This window comes from Emydura macquarii, unplaced genomic scaffold (assembly GCF_026122565.2).
Source record: "Emydura macquarii macquarii isolate MOO-44397 ecotype Brisbane River unplaced genomic scaffold, CSIRO-AGI_Emac_v2 contig_1253, whole genome shotgun sequence".
Lineage (NCBI taxonomy): Eukaryota > Metazoa > Chordata > Testudines > Chelidae > Emydura > Emydura macquarii.
The window spans coordinates 973,922-993,310 of NW_027131390.1; the positions used below are offsets into that span (position 1 = coordinate 973,922).

General features: G+C 52.8%; 1 protein-coding gene across 5 annotated transcripts in view; it reads right to left on the bottom strand.

Moving 5' to 3' along the window:
- Nucleotides 1-19,389, bottom strand: part of DLG3 (discs large MAGUK scaffold protein 3) — a 186,803-nt gene that overhangs the window by 69,323 nt on the left and 98,091 nt on the right. For all 5 annotated transcript variants that reach the window (XM_067547973.1, XM_067547972.1, XM_067547978.1 and 2 more), the window contains 6 exons: nt 18,184-18,234; nt 12,376-12,500; nt 10,622-10,791; nt 10,061-10,197; nt 8,182-8,326; nt 7,697-7,856 (listed from right to left, as the gene is read on the bottom strand). In XM_067547973.1, coding sequence (XP_067404074.1) covers nt 7,697-7,856; nt 8,182-8,326; nt 10,061-10,197; nt 10,622-10,791; nt 12,376-12,500; nt 18,184-18,234 — 788 coding nt within the window. The remainder of the gene's footprint in view (nt 1-7,696; nt 7,857-8,181; nt 8,327-10,060; nt 10,198-10,621; nt 10,792-12,375; nt 12,501-18,183; nt 18,235-19,389) is intronic.

The window sequence follows — 19,389 nt, forward strand, 5'->3', positions numbered from 1 at the left end:
CAACCAGCCACGAACTGCTTCTGATTACCCCACACTGGATATCAAGAAGCCAGTCCACAAATGCCCACAGCCCCCTTCACTGCATTTCAGCTCCAGGCTCCCAAATCAGCACTAGGTCCAGCAAAGAGACCAGTTACTAGAACTCTCTGCTCTTTACTAAAAAGGTTCCCTCTGACCCCAAGGGGTCAGCCACAGCACCAGATCAGTATAAGTCTGGATCTTACCTAAAATACCACGCTGCCAGCCAATCCTTTAGTATCTAAACTAAAGGTTTATTGTAAAAAGAAAGAAATAAACCACGAGAGAAATGTTAAAGGGTTAAAGTAAATCACAGATATACAAATGATTAAAAGTCCATTTACTTCAGGTTTCTGGAAGAAATGTGGATTTGCAGGCTTGTATAGTTCCCTCTGGTTCACAACCAGTACCTGGATGGGTCTAAGTCCTTCGGTTCACTTGCAAGATGAATAGATCCAGAGGTAGGTGTGTGTCTGCAGCTGGACAGGAGCAAAGACAAGATGGTTTCTCTGGCTTGATCTTATAAACCCCCTCCTCCGGCCGTGCGGCCTGTGGGCAGTCACCAGACCCAAAATGGAGTCCATAGTCACATGTGCCAATCCTGGTGACTCCTCCGGTGTGCCTGGGGTCCATAGTCACATGGGACAGTCCTGATGCTTCATCAGGTAGGCTGCCTGCAATGGAGTCCAGAGTCACGTAAGCAGGTTCTGGTGACTCAGTGGTGATGCTGGCCTCTCCCTCAGGGCCCCTTGCACCTGGGAATGCCTTGATGGGCCATTGTTCTGCAGCCTTCCTATCTGGGGTGTTGCCCAGGCAGAACAATTTGAAATACAGATATCGCAAATACATCTATAACTTCCATTTCAAATATCACACATGAACACAAGTATTATTATCTTACTTAGCACATTACAACCTTCCGAACAGTACCTGACATGGCCTATCCCACATGGATTATTATGATTCTGCCATGCTGATGTCACCCAATATACGAAATGCCCCCCCACTCAAGCCAGCCCGCATGACACCTCCAACGCGAGACTGGTGTAGAAAGGAGTAATCGGAGCTCCTGAATACACCTCAGGGGCCCCCTTATCCAGACAGCACGACAATACCTCCCACCCTTTACGCCCATGGCAGATAGGGCTCGCTGCCAGTCCCTGACATGCAGATTTCCCTTGCAGACTGTGCTGAAGTCCTCTACCCTATGGCAGCTAGACGCAGGCAGACAGCTCTCCTCTGTGTCATCCAGATTTTAAATGAAAGAAACAACCGCTCAGCCCCGAGCAGCGGTGTACTCCTGGGCCTTCCTCCACTCAGACTCAGACCCGTGCTGAGAGCCTTGGCACATCTCCTCTGGCATGACAAACTGCCAGGTCTTCGCTGGGATTCACAGTCACATCCCAGGGCAGAAGGAGGTGGCTATGCAACCCACATGGATTCACCTCTCCACCCCGCTGGTGTCCCCCTTTCCTCCCGCGGATCGAATGCAGCAGAGGAGTCATTCTCCATGTTGCTATTCACGCACACCACGCCTGGAGGATGTCAGGTGCAGCAGTGCACGGAGGTGGCTTTGCTCCTCAGGACAGACCACAGTCCCACGACTGGAGCGTCCCCATGGGTCTCCTGTACTGCAGCGCAAGGAACACCTTGGCTGACCCGCCAGCTAGACTTCAGCCTGTTGCAATGACAGCTACAGAAAGCTGCTCCTGCTTCGCCGAGGTATGTTCGTTAGGGAGCTTGTGCTTCACCTGCTACTTTGTTGAAGAAAGCGCTAATGTCACCACAGTCTTGTCGTGTTTCCTGTTCACCTGCATTAGAGAGGAAAACCATCCAGGGCCTTACTGTCATATCAGAGTCCAGCTCCACTGCCTTGGAGCCTGGGAGAGGCCTCTCCATTCTACCCCTTTGCGGCCCCCGACGCGCTCACGCCCACACACAGCTCGACCTCCAGGAATCACAATGGCCACTGCCCTAGCAGGACAGCACTGAAGGCTGTGGAGATTTGATCCCACCGAGCCCAACACAAGGAGTTCTCTCCATGGCTTTCCAAAGAGGACAGACGCAGCACAACCCCGGCTCTGAGAGCTGGGCTGCTAAAAAGAGGATTCCCTGCACTTGGTTCAGCTCCCCTTTTCTTGTCTCCAATGCAAAACAGAAGCAAAACTCAACATAGGCACCGGCGTTCTGCATCAGCCCAGTGGTGTAAACAGGTAAATAACCCGTCCCCAACAATGACCAGTACCAGCTGAGTCAGAGACAGATGGAAGAACAAGTCCCAGGCACAGGGCACACTGTCAGACCCTAGAGAGACAGACAGGAAGGACAGGATGCACACAGAAGTCAGATGCAATGACTGAGAAGGACAATGCAGCATTAACACCCCAACCCTTGTATCACGGGATTCTTAGTGACTGCAGAATGGTCAGGACTGTGGTTTTATGTCTCACCCCACTCCATCTCCCCTCAGCAGCACAGCCTGCTCTAGGCCAGGGGTTCCCAGACTGCGGTACGTGTACCACCAGCGGTACGCAGGCCACCTCCCAATGGCACGTGTCTAAGCCCGTCCGGTTGCCAAGGTAGCTTCAGCGGAGCATTGGCAGCTGCTTAACCCCAAGTTCTGCTGCTGACACGCTGCTTCAGCTACCTGGGCAGCTGGAGGTCAGGCAGCTTAGACGCGTACCACTGGGAGGTGACCTGCGTACCGCTGGTGGTACGCATACCATGATCTGGGAGCCCCTGGGGCTGCCTGGCATGTGCAGATGGTGGCTCCTGCAGGGGGCCCTGAACACACCTGGCTGATTTTGCTGCATATGGTCCGTGACGAGTTGTGGTTTGATAATGACCCAGAAAGAACTTCTCCAGGGAACAATTCCCCACTCCCCCTGGCAGGGGCACGGGCCCCCAGTGATCAGCTGGGGCACAGAACTCCTCCGGCTCTGGGGCCATGGCGGGGAGAGTGAGCTCCTCCAGCCCCGAGCCGCGGTGGGGGCTCCAAGAAGGGTCACATTTGTATTCCTGTGCTCGCCCTTGCCCCCGGCCTAGCGAGTGCACAGGTTCCCGTTACTGCGAGGTGGGCGAGGGGCTGGGAGAGAAGGAAGACGCTGGCACAGTGAACCAGAGCCAGGGCACAAATGGACCTGCCAGGGTCACCATCTGCGATGGGAGGGGAGCGTGCGGCTGGCGGTGCAGAATGCAGGGGCTCCAGGCCGGCTCCTGGGACACAGAGGGAAGTTGGCACAGCAAAGGAAGACGGCTCTCGCAGACACAGCCCACGACACAACAGATCAGCTACGAATCAAAGCCCGGGAAACAGCGGACGGCACTGGCGTGTCATTCCTGTTAGACACGGCTCCATCAGAGAGTCCCGCTCGCTCGCAGCCTCCTCGCGCCTGCGCCTGTGTCCCAGGAGGGTTGGCTGGCTCCCGGCCCTGGGCAGCGTCTTTTGCAGCATGCAGCAGCATCCTCTAGTGGCCAGTAACTGGCACGGCATCACTAACCACAGCACAGCCGTGAAAAAAACCCAAAAAACCCCTCAAAAACCCGAGGAGAGTCCTGCAGCACCTTAAAGACGAACACATTTAATGTCTGCAGGCATGAGCTTTCCTGGGCTGCAACCTACTTCGTCAGATGCAAAGAATAGAAATCAGATAGGCGGTGTATATATACATCCAAGGGTAAGGAACAACCATGGGGAGGGCAGGTGTTAGCAAAGTCAGTTCAGTTAGAGTAGATGAGGCCTAGTCACAATCGTTGATAGAAGGTGAGAATGTGTGAACAGTGACAATTACTTCTTGAAATGAGAGAACCATTCCAAGTGCCTGGTCAGACCCAGTCTGATTGTGTCACGTTTGCAGATCAGTTCCAGCTCTGCAGTTTCTCGCTGAAATCTGTTTCTGAAGTTTTTTTGTAGAAGCATGGCAACTTTCAAGTCAGCTACAGCGTGTCCTGGGAGATGGAAGTGCTCTCCGACTTGTTTATGGATGTTACCATTTTTTGTCTCTGATTTGTGTCCATTTATTGGTTTGCGTAGTGACAGCCCGGTTTGGCCAATGTCCATGGCAGAGGGGCATTGCTGGCACATGATGGCATATGTTACATTAGTAGATGTGCAGGTCAATGAGCTCCTGAGGTGTGGCTGATGTGGTTAGGACCTGTGAGATGGTGTCACTAGAGTCGATGTGCGGGAAGAGCTGACAACGGGGTTTGTTGCAGGGATAGTTTTCTGGGTTAGTGTTCTTGTTGTATGGTGTATGGTTGTTGGTGAGTATTTGCTTCAGGTTGGGGGGCTGTCTGTAAGCAAGGATAGTTTCTTAAGTAGATGTTGTAGTTTCTTTTGGTATTCCTCCGTGGGATCGGATGGTAGTGGCTTGTAGAATGTGGTGTTGGAGAGTTGTCTGGTCCAGGCTGAGGTTGATGGTGGGGTGGAAATTATTGAAATCCCGGTGGAATTCTTCAAGGGACTCTTTCCTGTGGTCCAGATGATGAAAATGTCATCAATATAGTGAAGGTAAAGGAGAGGTGCTTGGGGATGAGTTTTGAGGAAGCGTTGTTCAAGGTCAGCCATGAAAATGTTGGCATACTGTGGGGCCATGCGGGTGCCCACCGCTGTGCCACTGACTTTAAGGTATAGATTGTCCTGACCCACAACTACTTCAGATTTGGAGGCAAAGTCACAAAGTTCAGCTACCAGGTGTGCCATATCATCATCAGGGAATATGTTCCTGATGGCGTGTAGTCCATCTTTATGTGGAATGTTGGTGTAGAGCTTCTACATCCACAGTGGCTAGGATGGTGTTTTCTGGGAGATCACTGATGGATTGTAGTTTTCTCAGGAAGTCAGTGGTATCATGAAGATAGCTAGGAGTGGTGGTGGCATAGGGCCTGAGGAGAGAGTCCACATAGCCTGATAGTCCTGCTGTGAGAGTGCCAATGCCTGAGATGATGGGCGTCCAGGATTCCCAGGTTTGTGGATCTTGGGTAGCAGATAGAATAACCCTGGTCAGGGCTTGGGGTGTGTGTCTGTGTAGATTTGTTCCTGTGTTTCTTTAGGGAGTTTCTTAAGTAGATGTTGTAGTTTCTTTTGGTATTCCTCCATGGGATCGGATGGTAGTGGCTTGTAGAATGTGGTGTTGGAGAGTTGTCTGGCAGCCTCTTGTTCATAATCCGACCTATTCATGATGACTACGGCAACTCCTTTGTCTGCCTCTTTGATTATGATGTCAGAGTTGTTATTCAGGCTGTGGATGGCATTGCGTTCTGCATGGCTGAGGTTATGGGGCAAGCGATGTTGCTTGTCTACAATCCCAGGTTGTGTACATCGGCGGAAACACTCTATGTAAAAGTCTAGGGTGTTGTTTCGACTGTCAGGAGGAGTCCATGCAGAATTCTTCTTCTTGTAGCATTGGTAGAAGGTATCTGTGGGTTAGTGTGTTGTTCAGTGGTGTGGTGGAAATATTCCTTGAGTCGGAGATGGCGAAAGTAGGATTCCAGGTCACTGCAGAATTGTATCGTGTGTGGGGGTTGTGGGGCAGAAAGAGAGTCCCCGAGACAGGACGGACTCTTCTGCTGGGTTAAGTGTATAGCTGGATAGATTTACAATATTATTGGATTAGTCAAAGGTATCACAGCTGTGGTCTCTTGTGGCATGTAGGAGTTTAGATAGTTTAGTCCTTTTTCCTCTGTAGAGAAGCAAAGTGAGTGTTGTAAATGGCCCGCCTTGTTTTTGTAAAGATCAACCATATGGAAGTTTGGCCTTTCATGAGATTATCCAGCAGAGTCATGGCGTCTGCATGGTTTCCGCCTGCTTCACACTTCGGGGCTGGAGGGGAGAGAATCACGGGCAAGGGCTGCTGGAACCACTTCTGCCCCCACACAGGAGCATCTGACGTAGCAAGGCCAGACAGCAGCGGGCCCACTATGAAGCATTCCACGCTCATGCACGGCAGCGCCCCACGGTCACCGCTTCCAGTGGCACCGGCAGCAGGAGCCTCAGAACGCTGCACTGCCTTGTTTACGGGGACAGACAGAGCATGCCCAGGGCAACGCAGACTTGCGGGGAACTCCACGCTGCTCTGGGAACGTAGGAGTTCTGCTCATGGGAACCGAGCACAGCCGCCTGACCACACGGCCCAGCTGCAGGCCAGGGCGGGACAAGCTCCGCAGCACACGAGGGCCCCAAGCTGGGGGCCGCGGGAGGCGAATGCAAGGCACACGGCTAATAACGTGAGCGAAGAGCTGCCATTCTCTGAGGAAGGCAGCGAAGCTGCTGAGGTTTCTCCTTGTGTGCGCATCTCCCATTGCCAAGGAAACAGTCCCCAGCTCTGACACGGATCAGTCCAGCCCAGCTGTGCCAAGGGTCCCTTTCACACAACGTGCGTGAGACAAACCCTTCCCCCCTCATAACCCTCCTCCTCCCCCTGCTGGAACCCCTCCTTCCCCCACCCCCCCAGCTGTAATGCTCCCCCTCCCCCTGCTGAAATCCCCCCCATGGAACCCTCCCCTTCCCCTGCTGAAATCCCGCCCTCATAACCCTCCCTCCCCTCCCCCTGCGGGAAGCTCACTAACACTTAAGCCAGCCCTACCCTGCTGTAACCCTGACCCGAGTCAGTGCTAAGCCTAGTGACTCTCGGAGCTAAAGCCAATTGTAACCCTGCTGTTACCCCAGCTGTATGCTAAAGACAGGAAACAGTAAATCACAGTAACAGTGACTATAACCCTTTGTCTTTTTCTGGTGTCCTCATTCTGGGTGTCTCACAGAGCTGTGTCCCCTACCTCAAACACACCCGCCACCTATTTCTAGTCCCTGCTCCTCCCAGAGAGAGGCAAAGCTGGCAGCATTCAGGAAAGCAAGGTGACTGCTGTGAAAGTGACGTGCATGACGAGCGAGGGCCCTCAGAGGGACACAGGGAGCGGAGAGCTCAGCGCTCGGGCTGAACCTCTGCTCCATGGACAGGCTGGAATGAACAGAGGGCAGATGAGCCCTCTGAAGAGCCGGGGCTCTCAAAGCAGAAATGCACACATGGCACTGGCCCAAGAGGAAGAGATGCACTTGGGCTGCCCATGGTTTTCCACCACTAACATCCCCAAAGAGCTCTGCATCATCTCCGAGGACTCGTGTGTGGGTGGGGAGCACGCCAGGGCTCTGAGCAGGGGAATGGCTGGAACTGCTGGGATGGGACTCCACTGTCACAGCAGAATGTGCTTTGCACTGACAGGTTTTTTAATGAATAAAGGAAATGAAAAACAAAGAGTCAGAAATGTAGGAGCACATACGCCTCAAAAAAGTTCAAAGAGGAACGAGGGGGGTAAAGAGCAATGGGAGGGGCCTGGGGAATGGAGGGGGAGCACAAAGTCACATGGCATTAGTGCTTATCACCATGGCATCCGAGCATCAGAATCAGCAGAGAGACTCCGGATTTACACAGGTGTAAGGGAGCAGGACTTTTAAAGAATGCTGCCCCCCCTGGTTTTGTGCTGGCACGGACTGCAGGAAAGCTCAGGATCTGGGACCCCAAGCCTAGGGGATGGGCCCGATTCACTAAGTCAATAAATATTGCCACTCCATACACAGATCCCTTGGAAAAGAAGAGGGGGGAGGGAGAGAGAAGGGACTAGAGAGGGAGAGCTGCTGGAGCTTTTTCCCTGAGGTGTCTCTGCCCCACAGGCCCCTGCTCACCTGGTGAAGTCCTCCTCCCCAATCATGTGTCGAGGGATGGGTGAGTACCTCGCTGGGGTCACCGGTGGGGGGGCTGGGTAGGTAGGCTTGTTCTCAACACTGCCGAGGTAACCCAGACTGGCGTTATGGCTTATGTGGTTATCGGCCAAGGCTGAGAAGGCTGCAGAGAAGGGAAAAGACAAAATCAGGAGCAGAATTCCTGGGCCCGACTGCTTTGGTGCACAGCTGGGGAACAAGAGCCTGTGTTCCCCGTGCTAGCATACATCCCCTACAGGCCCCCCCAACCTCTTGGGGCCCCCACACTCTAAGACCCCTCCATCCCCTTTCACAGACTCTCACATGCCCCTCTCCCTTCAGCCCTGCTGTGCACCTCCCCTACACCTCCTTATCTGCTCCCTAGCCCTACGGCCCGTGCCCATCCCGCTGCTGGGCACCGCTCGGCTCCCCGCAGAGCCTGGCTGAGGCTGGCAAGCTGGCGTACGTACTGCTGGCATAGTCGGGGGGCGCGTACATGTCGTTGAGGTGCACATTGCCAGGCTTGGCCACTTTCAGGTAAACCATGTCGGAGGTGTTCTTCAGCGAGGCCACTGCCTCTTCGTGCCGCACATCCTGCAGGTTCGTGTTATTCACCTGCCAGAGAGAACGGGGGTGAGGGGGGGAGACAGAGGAAACCAAACAGAAAGGCACGCGTGGCAGGGGAGCGGTCAGGAAGGAGAGAAGGGACTGAGTGAAACCTATCCCTCTTTTGTTTCGTTGGTACATCCCTGCGGAATTGGGATGCAACATGTTTCCAAGTGATGTTTAAGTGGCATGTGCTGAGTTGCATCTCAGCTGCAGAAGTACCTAGAGTCTGCTTCCCAGGCAGCATGCCACAAGTACAGCCATTCGACTGTCCTTTCGAACGCTGTTTGCGGTGTGGTAGGCGCGTTGGGCCCAGGATATCAGAGAGACAAGGTAGGTGAGGTAATATCTGTTACTGGACCAACTTCCACTGGAGGAAGGGCTGAGTTTTCGATTGTTAAGCGGAAGAGGTTCCCCCGTGCTGTGGACGACTTAAAATGAAGTGGGCAGTTAAGGGTGAGGTGTGTTAAAATGGTGGTAATGAGCCATAAATCATGGTTTGTGTGTCCAGCAGAGTGATGAATGTCAGTTCCCAGGTGGCGAAACAGCACGCTCTGCATTGTGACCAGTGGGTCTTCTGCAGTTGTTGTGCTGGTTTCCTGTGAGGATGAGGACTGAGAGGTCAGATATGGAGTGATCGCCGTGTGAGACGTGTTCACCCACAGGTGATGTGGGGTTTTTCTCTTATCACTTTCCTGTGTGAGTTCATTCGAGAGTGCAGCGACTGTCTGGTTTCACCCACGCAGATACACCACGTGTTGTGATAGGCCTGTGTAGGGCCAGGGATCTAGAAAGGTGTGCTGCACTTTAAAAACCAGGATCTCGACAGAGACACTGGTTTTATGGCTCATTACAACAATTTTAACACATGCCACTGCCCACTAACCCGTACCTGCCTACTTCGTTTTAAGTGGTCTACAGCACAGGTCAACCTCTGCCGCGTAACAATCCGTCCCACCTCGTGTTTGGCTTGGACATGCTGATTACCTTCTCCAGACCTGAGGAAGAGCTCCGTGAAGCTCAAAAGCTTGTCCCTGCTTACCTTGTCCCTCTTTTACACACTGGGTATTTGTTTATCTTCACGACACAGAAGCTCCTCCTCCAGGTGCAAGCTGTACCCGCTCAGGGCACCAGCCGCCGCCATCCCGAAGTACAGGATCGCGATATTCCTCCATTGTTTATTCAGTGCCCAAAGTGTGGCCCTTCCCAGCCCAGGTGAGCTGCGGGAATCCCTAACTGAGTGCAAGCGTTTACCTGACTGTTCCCGTTGGGGAATTCGCCCCAGCCCTAGCGCTGCCGGCACATTCATCTTGTCAGCAAACAGCGGTGTGAACAACCACACCTACGACAGGCCAGACTCACCAGCTTGCACAAGCTGCTCCGTGTCGCCCTGGTGATGCAAAGCAGCCGGGACCCACTGGTCTATCCTGGGGCAAGCTCTCCCCTGCCCCTTCTGCTCTGCCCTGATGGGGATCCATCTGGTGGGACTGTCACTGACAGCCAATTATTACTGAGTAAAACTCAGCAACTCCTGCTCACCGCCATGGGGCGAAGCAGCCCCCCGGCAATGACCAACGGGCACAGGCCTGGGGAAGGCGGGGCTAGGGCTCTTCGGTGGGGCGAAAGGGCCCATGCTGCCAATGGAGCTAGAGCCAGGGCTGGGCAGAGGGTGTCAGAGTCGGTAACTCACAGAACCCTCCCTCCGCGGGTCTCCAGAGCCCACAGGAAGGGGTGTGTGCTCACCGCTAGCAGCCGGTCTCCGATCTGAAGCCGGCCGTCCTTCTGAGCAGCCCCTCCATCAATGATCTTAGTGATGTAGATGCTGTTGTCGCCTGGGATGTGCTGGTTTCCAATGCCACCTGCAATGCTGAATCCTAGTCCTGAGGGGAAACAAAGGCAGTGAGAGGAGACTGACGAGACCTCGGCCAGGGTCACTGGGTGGTGGGCGGAAAAACCACCCCGGGGACCAGGGGCATTTACAACCATGTTGGGAGTTGGCTCCCTTGGCTCCTCCATCCAAGTGATCATGCAGTGCCGCCTGTTTGTGAACTGCTACTTTCATCTAGCTAAGAACATGGCGTGGATGGAGAGCCGGGGGCTCTGGTCTCGGAGCACATAGGACTGTCAGGAGGGGCTGTTCTCAGGCTACCACACATCTGTCCAACTGGTGTGCTGCACAAACACCAAACCAGGATTTCCCCGCCCCACACAGCTCTGCTGCTGCCCCGCAGTCCTGAGCCGCAGCCCCCAGGCCATTTCTGTCCAGGTGATGGGGCCGGTTTATGCTACGCCAAGAGATTTCACCTTTGGGTCCTTTCATCAGGTTAACTTCCATTATCGTCTCGGGTGGGGGTTGCCTCCGACGCACCACAAGTCGAACCACAGGGCCTGCTTCCTTCAGTGCCTCCACAGCTTTGCTGTGCACCACCTCAGACACATCCACCTCATTGACCCGCAGGACGCAGTCGTTCACCCTGCAAGCAGCACATGCAGCCCCGGGTGAGCCCCAGATGCTCTCATTATGGTGTTTGCAGGGCTCTGGGGAATCTCCTTGGAATCCCCTGAATCTCCTCTGGGCTCTCCACACCTTGGCCTAGGCCACAGATCTGCCCCCAGACCCCAGTGAACTCCGCTGCAAATACAGCTCTCTCGTTCCATCCGACTGAACCGAGAGATGCGGAATCAGGTCACTGGGCTTGCGGACAGGGTTACAGTGCAGACAGACTCTCAAGCCAGGCCCAGCCACTTAGGAGGTGGTGGGTGGACTAGGGCCTGTGATGGGGCGATCCCCCACACTGACCCCAAGGGGTTAATGGAGGCCGGGTGGGCCAATTAACCTATCAGGTTGAGAGGAAAGTCCTAGCTAGGAGAAGCTAACCTGTGCAGGAACAGGCGGGGCGTCTCTAAAGCCAGGGAGCTGATAGCAGAGAGGGACTGCAGGCAAGCAGTTTGCAGTCACTCCCTGCGGGAAGGGAGGTGCGTGTGGAGTTATCGACATTGGTCTGCAATTATTCCCTGGGAGGAGGGAGTTTGGGTTGGCAGAACTTGGGCAGGAAAGCCAGAAGAAGCAGGAAAGTCTCAGGGAAAAGGCAGCAAGATTCAAGATTGCGCAGACCTTGGCTGTTTATCAGAGGATCCCTGAGCTGGGACCTGGAGTAGAGGGAGGGCCTGGGTTCCCCTGCCAGCCACTGGAGAAGTGGCACCAGGGGGCAGTGATTGGAAGACTGCCTAAACCTGCTGTAAGGAAAGACCTGGATCCCCTGGCAGGGGGAAACATCCCCAGTGACCTGGCTGGAGGGCCAAGTCATGAAGAAGGAGCAGCCTGAGTCGCAGAGTGAGAGAGCGGCCGCAGGGCATGCAACGAGCAGCAGAAGGGGCCTTGGACCTGGAAAGAGCAGCCAGGAGGAGGAGGCACCTACTGTGGCGAGTGGAATATCCTGCAGGAAGGGGATCCTTCAGCATGCCAGAGAGGTGAGGGAGACCCCTCAGTGGGGTGAGGGAGGGGGAGACATGGCAAATCCTTGACATGGAGAGAGGGGCCTGGGGCTGGATCTCTCATTGGGGTGAAGAGAGAGAATAGGAAAACAAACCTGTCCCCAAATTCTCTTGTCCCGAATCACCCTCTGCTTACCCCATTACCCCGTTCTCCCCTCTCCTGGTCCTCCCAGCACCATGCCTGCTACTCAAAGGCTGGACTCCAGTTCCAACCCGTGGTTTCTTGCTACCACAGCACCCCAGAATTCTGCTGGTCCCCGTCCTGAGGCTGGCCTGGTACCCCTGAGGAGAGACAGGCAAACATACCAAGCCCCATGGGAGTTTGTGTGAACAAATTCTCCGACTCAGCTGAGACTCACCAACTCACTGCATTGGTGATCCAGGTCTGCGCTGCCGGAAAGTCGTGGGCATTAGCCCTGTGCTCCAAGTCCACCTGTCAGTGGGGCTTGGCAAAGTGCGAGGGCCCTGCGCACCGACCCATGCAGCATCAAAGCCGGGTCGAGCTGCTGCTAATGCCCCCGCTGCATCGTGCTAGGACAGCAGAGCAGGTTTCAGGTACTCACCCTAGCCGGCCATCCATCGCTGCAGCGCCACCAGGGATGATTTTTGTGATGAAAATCCCTGGATCGTCAGGAACATGAGGATTATCAATTCCCCCTGCAATGCTGAAGCCAAGGCCAGAGTTACCCTGGGAGAGAACAAAAACACAGGGAGCCTTTCTGATGAGGGAAACTCGCTCTCTTGTGCATTCCCAGCCAGAAGCTGGACTGGGCACCGCCCTCCCCGCTCTGCTGGTGCCTGCCAGTGAATCCCTCCCACAGCAGAGGCTCTCAGGAGGGGTCTCTTTCTGGGGCAATGTCGCTCTTGCAGAATCTGGGTTCATCCGGGTCTACCTGGCTCTCAGCAGGATGAGAGGACAGTGATTCACATGGCGTGAGGTGCTCTGACACTACAGCAAGGCATGCTGAGAAGGTGGGATGCTAGGAGCCAGAGCTCCCCGCCCTCAGTAGCCACGTCTATGTTGACAGACTGAGCCAGGCAAGGGCCCTGGTGGAGCAAGGGGTCAATCTACCATCAATGTCAGCGTCAAAGAGTAGATCCCAATATCTCTGTCAGTGGTGAGACGCCCGGCTTGTGTCGGTACCATGATGTCTGATCCTACCTCTCCCAGCGGCACAGGGGATCAGCATAGCGGCTCTTAAGGGAAGGACTCCAGAAATAGGATATTTGCAGCGACTCTCTCAGATGCCCCATTTTACACTGGGGTAACTATTGACTTCGGCAGGGCATTCCTGAGGTGCGCTGGTGTGCGTGGAGAACCAGGCCCGAGGTCTCTATTGACAGATAGCTCCGGAATGGCACTGTGCACACGATGCTCTATTATGGGTCTGGGGAAAGAGGGCTGAGACAGTGCAGAATCACGTTATGCAGCGTGTCCTCCTTTCTGACACACGAAAAACAAGGAAGTTACTTGAGCATTTTCCTATTGAAACGTCTTTGGTGACAAAGGGGGGCAGTGCTGAACATCCAGTTTTCCTGTCCCGTTTGGATTCTTACGGCCCACCGCTCACTGCGCTATTCCAGTGCCTAGGAGAATGCATCTGCTGCCCACGCCCCATCCCCCGGCACAAACACAGCAGCATGGCTCTTCTCCTTGCCTGCAGCAGCCCCTTAGTGCCACGCCTTTGGATTGAGTTCCATGCTCCTACCCGGGGCTGAGGTGAACACGACCACCTGTTTTTCTGTCCCGTTCTGACTTGGAAATAAGCCTATTTTCTCCTTGTCTCCTCATACAGTAAGGCTGACATCTTGAAGCCTCATCCTGTCATGGCTTTGCACAAGGGAGTATCGCCAGACTCAGTGTCAGCTTTCTGGCCCACAGCCCTAGAGAACTGATGCTGATCAATGTGGTGATTGGGTGCCCAGCCCGAGATGGAGGGAGGCGTGTGTCAGCTGCCAGACAAGCATTGACATTATCTGCCCGGGGTCCCCCCTTGAACAGCTGTGCTTGTGAAGAGCCCCAGCCAGAGGATGGGAACATTCAGAGGATTAGATATATTCTGATCTGGGGGGTGCCAATAACGCCCAGGGCTTTGAACACAATCACGGACGGGAGGGGCTGCAGACACTGACACCACTCCCTGGAGAGTCCATGTGAGCTGGACCACCTGGTCATTAGTTTTCACGATCCGGTTCTCTGGGACTCTTCTTCTTCTCCCCACTGTGAACAACTGCGTTCATCACATGTACCGGCTCTTCAGACAATGCCGAGCACTTTTCTATGTCATGACAAGAAACCCAGGAGATGGTACATGTGCAACGCACTGTAAAGGCATTGTCTCACAACAGCGCTGTGAGGTACGTATCCTTACCAGGACTATCCCATTTCCCAGATAAAGAAACCGGGCATCGAGAAACAAAGTGAATTAGCGAAGCTCACACAGTGAATCCATTTGAAAACCACACAAGATGCTGGAGAAAAACCAAAAGCAATGCCTGTTTTTTTGCTGCACTGCCATGAATAGAAGAACTCCAACACGAGCTGGCTGTACTGAGGAATGAAATCTATGAACCACAAGTGATCTCAGCAGTCTTGTGGATTATAAAATTGAGATTTTCCATAAAAAATTAGCTTTTCTTAGCCCATTGGATTGAGGGAAATAAATCCAGAACTGAACAAAATCCTCTTGTTCATTTGGGTATCATAATACATTGAGAATAGAACTGCAAAAAGGTGAATCGCTTCCATACGCTGTAGATTTTCTAGACCAATTTAAAAGGCGCTTTTTGTGTGTGTGGCTTGCAGAAATGGTGGGGGGGGGGAGAGCAGTTGAATTCTATGTGATAACATTTGCATATGATTTCCAATTATTCGTAGGATGTGAAGGCGGCTCAGGAGGTGTTGAAATGTTCCTCCCCCCTGCGCTCTGGGAGCTCCTGGTTGCTGTTATGTGGGCTGGAATCTGTATCTGACAAGCAGGCACCAGACAGGTAACCTTTGGTTCTATGAGAAGAATAAAAGCTGCTTCTCCTGCTCTGAGGTTACTCTCCCTGCGTTAGGCTGAGTTCCAGCTTCTTTATGGTGAGTCTTGGGACAGCTGCAGCTGCAGAGTGGGTTCCTGTCATCTGGAGATTCCTGCACTGCTGCCTTGGCTATGTTCCCCAGGTAACTTGTGCTACTAAAGAAGAAGGTTGTTTTATGATATAGGATCATTGCCCCAGAACTTGAGCCACTGATCATGTCTAACTACGATGGGGCAACCCATATTGTGAGCTGAGAACTTGATCGGCTGAAATAAAAGATCTTAGAGCCATTGAACTTCCTGTGGCAGACAAGAAGAAAGCAGGCGCAGAGAAATGTCTAGCCTGCATCAGGGCTGTTCAAGATGTGAGCACAAGATACTGCTGCTCTCGCAGAGGATGGGGTCTCTTTGTGTAGGGAGAGATTTTTAATCTTACCAAACAAACTCCTTGAGAGCTACTGTGCTTCTTACTGGGGAAGAATTTCCTCGGTTACTGCTGGAATAGCTGCACCCAGCACCCGAGCACAATCCCTCAGCTTTGTTCTTACAATATCGTTTCAGGGATTTCATGGGAACCAGACTGAGCAATACTCAGTAAATCCTGGGTAAACCAAGTGTCGAATCTGGCCTTTGGTCTCTAGAACTAATGAAACAATTCCCTGCCGCTGCGTTCTGACCTGATTGCAGCTTTGGAAGCAGCCAGCCTAGTGTGATAGTATCTTACAATTACCGGGTCAGGAGTCCATGGAACACTGATGTCTCCTCACAGCTACAGGCGGAAAGGGGTGTTTGTCACATCTGTGCTTATCTGAGTGTCCAATGGCAGCCCAGGGTCCAGTGGTCACCAGAGCTGTGGACTCTCTTTATGATGTGAGGGCAGACGCTTCCACAGAAGAGAACACTACAGAAGCAGAGAGTTCAATGTACTTCACTCTCCTGACCAGCACCACCCAGGACTTTCCAGGATGGAGCTTCAGCTAGGCCCACGGAGTGCTGGGAGACGCTGTGATTTGTCTAATGTGAAGGGGAGCAAAGCTGGCGTCCGCTCTATGCGGCTGGCATCTCAGCCCCAGTTTCATCATCTCCTCTAGTGGCATCTCACAGCTGTTGGAAAGACAGGATGGATCCTTGTGGGGTTCTCTGGGTGGGGCTCAGGAAACGGAGGAGCAGGGGCCTTTCATGACTCCCTGTGCAGCTTGAGAGGAACAAGTGAAGTGCGCTCAGGGTGATCCTGCTCGCCCCTGCCATGTCTCTGGCTGAGACAGCAGCATTCCAGGGACAGCTGTGTCAAATGCCATGGAGAGGCCACCCCTGCCTGGGGGCATGCCCCCTGCCTTCTGAGCTCAGCCTAGAGCAGGCAGCAGGCAGCCCACGAAAAGGGGGTGATTTCTGCGCACCATCGATCATCCAGACTGATAATCCAGGACCAGACTAGGACTCTGCCTGACAAAAACCACCTTCAGAAGGATCTACAGAAGGGCTCAAGTCCCAGAGAGGCTGTTAACAGCTAGCTGGGCTCTTACGGGCCTGCTGAGACTTGCTGCCTTCAGTGAGAAAGGTGCCCCGGACTGCGCAATGGTGAGTTCCCAGCCAGAGATTTCTGCCATGACTGCGAAGGGGCAGGTTTTCAGGGCAGAATCTCCGCAGATCTGTCCTACTTCCTGTTCTGCGGCTGCACATTGGCGCCTAACTCCAGTACAACAGAATAACCAGAGGGAATCCCTTTACCCTGGCGTGATCTGGTTACCTACGTGCAAGAACATCTCCCTGTCCCCTAGCTATTGAGGTCTGAGCCCAGCCAAGCCCGGATGGCACAGTTCACTGTGACTGCCTGGGCTCATGGGACGAAACCCAGATCCTGGAGGATGGCAGCTAGGTGCCATGCAAATGAAACAGTGGCCATAAAGCTGCTGCTCTCCTGGCCAACCTGAGGCTGAGGCTGGCCTGGCATTCACCAGCTGATTTCCCACGTCATGTGGTGATGTGCTGATGCCATTTCATATGCATTCCCGACCCCACATGGTATCGGAATGCCAGCATGTCTCCTCAGGCCATTTCACGCTGTACGAAGGGCGCAAAGCCCAGCTTTACCTTGACGCAGAGACCCCAGGGCAGATGGCGGTTGGAAGAAATGGGTTAGTTGGTGCCCTGGACCACCAGGACATTTTGTCACTGATCTGCGTCACAGAGTTATGCACCTGCACAGGCTGACACACTGGCCACCTGGGCTCCTAAAGCATCCATCAAAATAAGCTCCTTGCTTTCTTACATGCAACTCACTGTTTTGCTGGGGGGAGGCAGGAGCTCGGTTCTTATCCTCGTGCTTGTGGAGCCTGGGCTGAGGCCCTCATGGTGTGGGAAGGACAGAGTTTTAATACAACTATGCTAGAGAGCTCAACATTCTGGCCTCAGGGGTGCAGCTCCACAGATCCCACTGCCTTCAGCAGAGCTGCCTGTGTGTCTGAGGGCAGATTCTGGCCCTTTGACATTCTAGGGAGCTAAGTAAACCAGTCCCCGTTGAGCCTACCCAGTCCTGCGGGAGTCCTCTCCCTGCTTTGCTCCAGGGCAGTCTCTCTTCTCCATCACTGCTCATCTGGGAGTTACCGGGAAAGTCCCCTTCCTGAGTGGCTGCAGCACGGACTCCAGGACTTCGTACCTTCCTCCCACACAGGACCTGTAGCAATGCCTGACTAAGCCTCGCAGAGGATGGAAGGAATTAATGTGTGGCGGAGATACATGTTCTGCCGAAAGTCCCAACTCATTCTAGTACAAGGTCCTGTGTGGGAGCTAATTTTAGCTCTTGTCTGTAAGTATATGCCATCAGCCCTACATCGTCAGTAACTCATAGAGAGACAAGGAAAAGGCCCAGGCAGAAATTCCCCCATTCCAGCCCAGTTTACTAGAAAACCTGTCTCTCCTGTTTAATATCACCATGACTGATACATTGAAGTGATACACAAGGAGCTCACAGGCCAGAAAAGTGCACAGCTGAATTCATGTGCCTGTTTGTTGATTTCTGACCCTATCTATTCTCCATCTTGTGCGTGTGTGCACGTGAGAGAGAAAGAGACTTCTCCTTCCTCTGTAGCAGCACATGTGTATGTGTGAGACCCCTCATGCATCCTGTGTGCATGCATGTGTCAGGCAGCCAGCTAGGCAAGCAGGTGGGAGGGTGCGTGCGTGGGAGATGGCTTGGGGGAGAATATAGTGCACAGTAAAAACGCTGCTTTTCAGCCTGTGAGTGTTCAGCTGGTGCTGATGCTCTCCCCTCCTGCAATAAGCAAACCCACATGGCGACCCACAGCCTCAGAGCTACACCACTTAGGAAAGCACCACCATCTCACTTACCCTCTCCAGGACAATCTCCTCGTATTTAAACATCCCGTCACTGCCATTCACCTGGGGAGAGACAGACAGCCTGTTACAACTCCATCCAGCTCACAGAGGTTCATCTCTTGCTCTAGATAGACTCCATCTTTCCCTTCAACATTTTAATATTGAGAATTAGGCCCAATATTTGTGGCTTGGTAGTGAACGTCACAAACCCAATCCCCACCCTAAAATTAAACTATACACTTCTTTCTTTGGGCCTGATCCAAAGTCCAGAGACCATTTGTCCTGTTGGTTTTCTCTTCCATGACTTAAATGACAGCACATTTAAAACAATCAAAAAGACCCACATAACTAACCTCTGGAACTCACTGCTGCAGGATATTATTGAGTTAAATAAAGTGGATTACTCTATTTTAAAAAGATTCATGTAATTAGACAGTGGAACTCACAGCCATATGATGTTATTGAGACCAAGAATCTAGTAAGGTTCATAAAGCTACTGGACATTATATGGATCACCAGAATATCCAGAGTTGTCATTAATTATAACAAAAATTGTAGAAGGGATATTAGAGTTCAAGCTTCATGGTTTAAGCCAGTATCTTACTATTAGAGACCAGAATGAGACCTGTGAGGGGACCAGTTGCCCCACATCTGTTACTGTAGGGTTCCTACTCTTTTCCTCCGATGCACCTAGTTCTGGTCGCTTTCGGAAATACAACAGTGAACTAGACGGACCTCAGACTAGACTCTTTTTGTTGTTGTTCAGAAATGGCCTGCAAGCAGCTTACAGGCTTGAGTTTGTTTTTTACTGGTGATTACTTGATGGCCCATAGATTGTATGCAAGCAGCTTGCTGCAAATATTTCAGGTCTAAAATCTGAGATGTGTTGATTATTAAACTCACAGGTCACATTGTATTCATTCTGTTCTCTGACTGGATGAGCATGAATAGTTGCGTTCAAGGTTAAAACTTCACATCCTGTGAATATTCTCTCAGATTCATTGTTTCTGTGACATTCTTGCCAATAAAGTTGCTCAACACAAGATCCATGGAAAGCAAACACAACAGGGCTGTGAATGCAACCAAAGCAAAATTACTGAAAATTGCAACCAAATAGCCACAGAATTGTGTAATAGTCTTTTCCCAGCTCTCCGATTAAACTGAGTGAAAACAGCACTCACTGATAGAGGGACAAGAGCTATCAGTCCTCACAGGAGC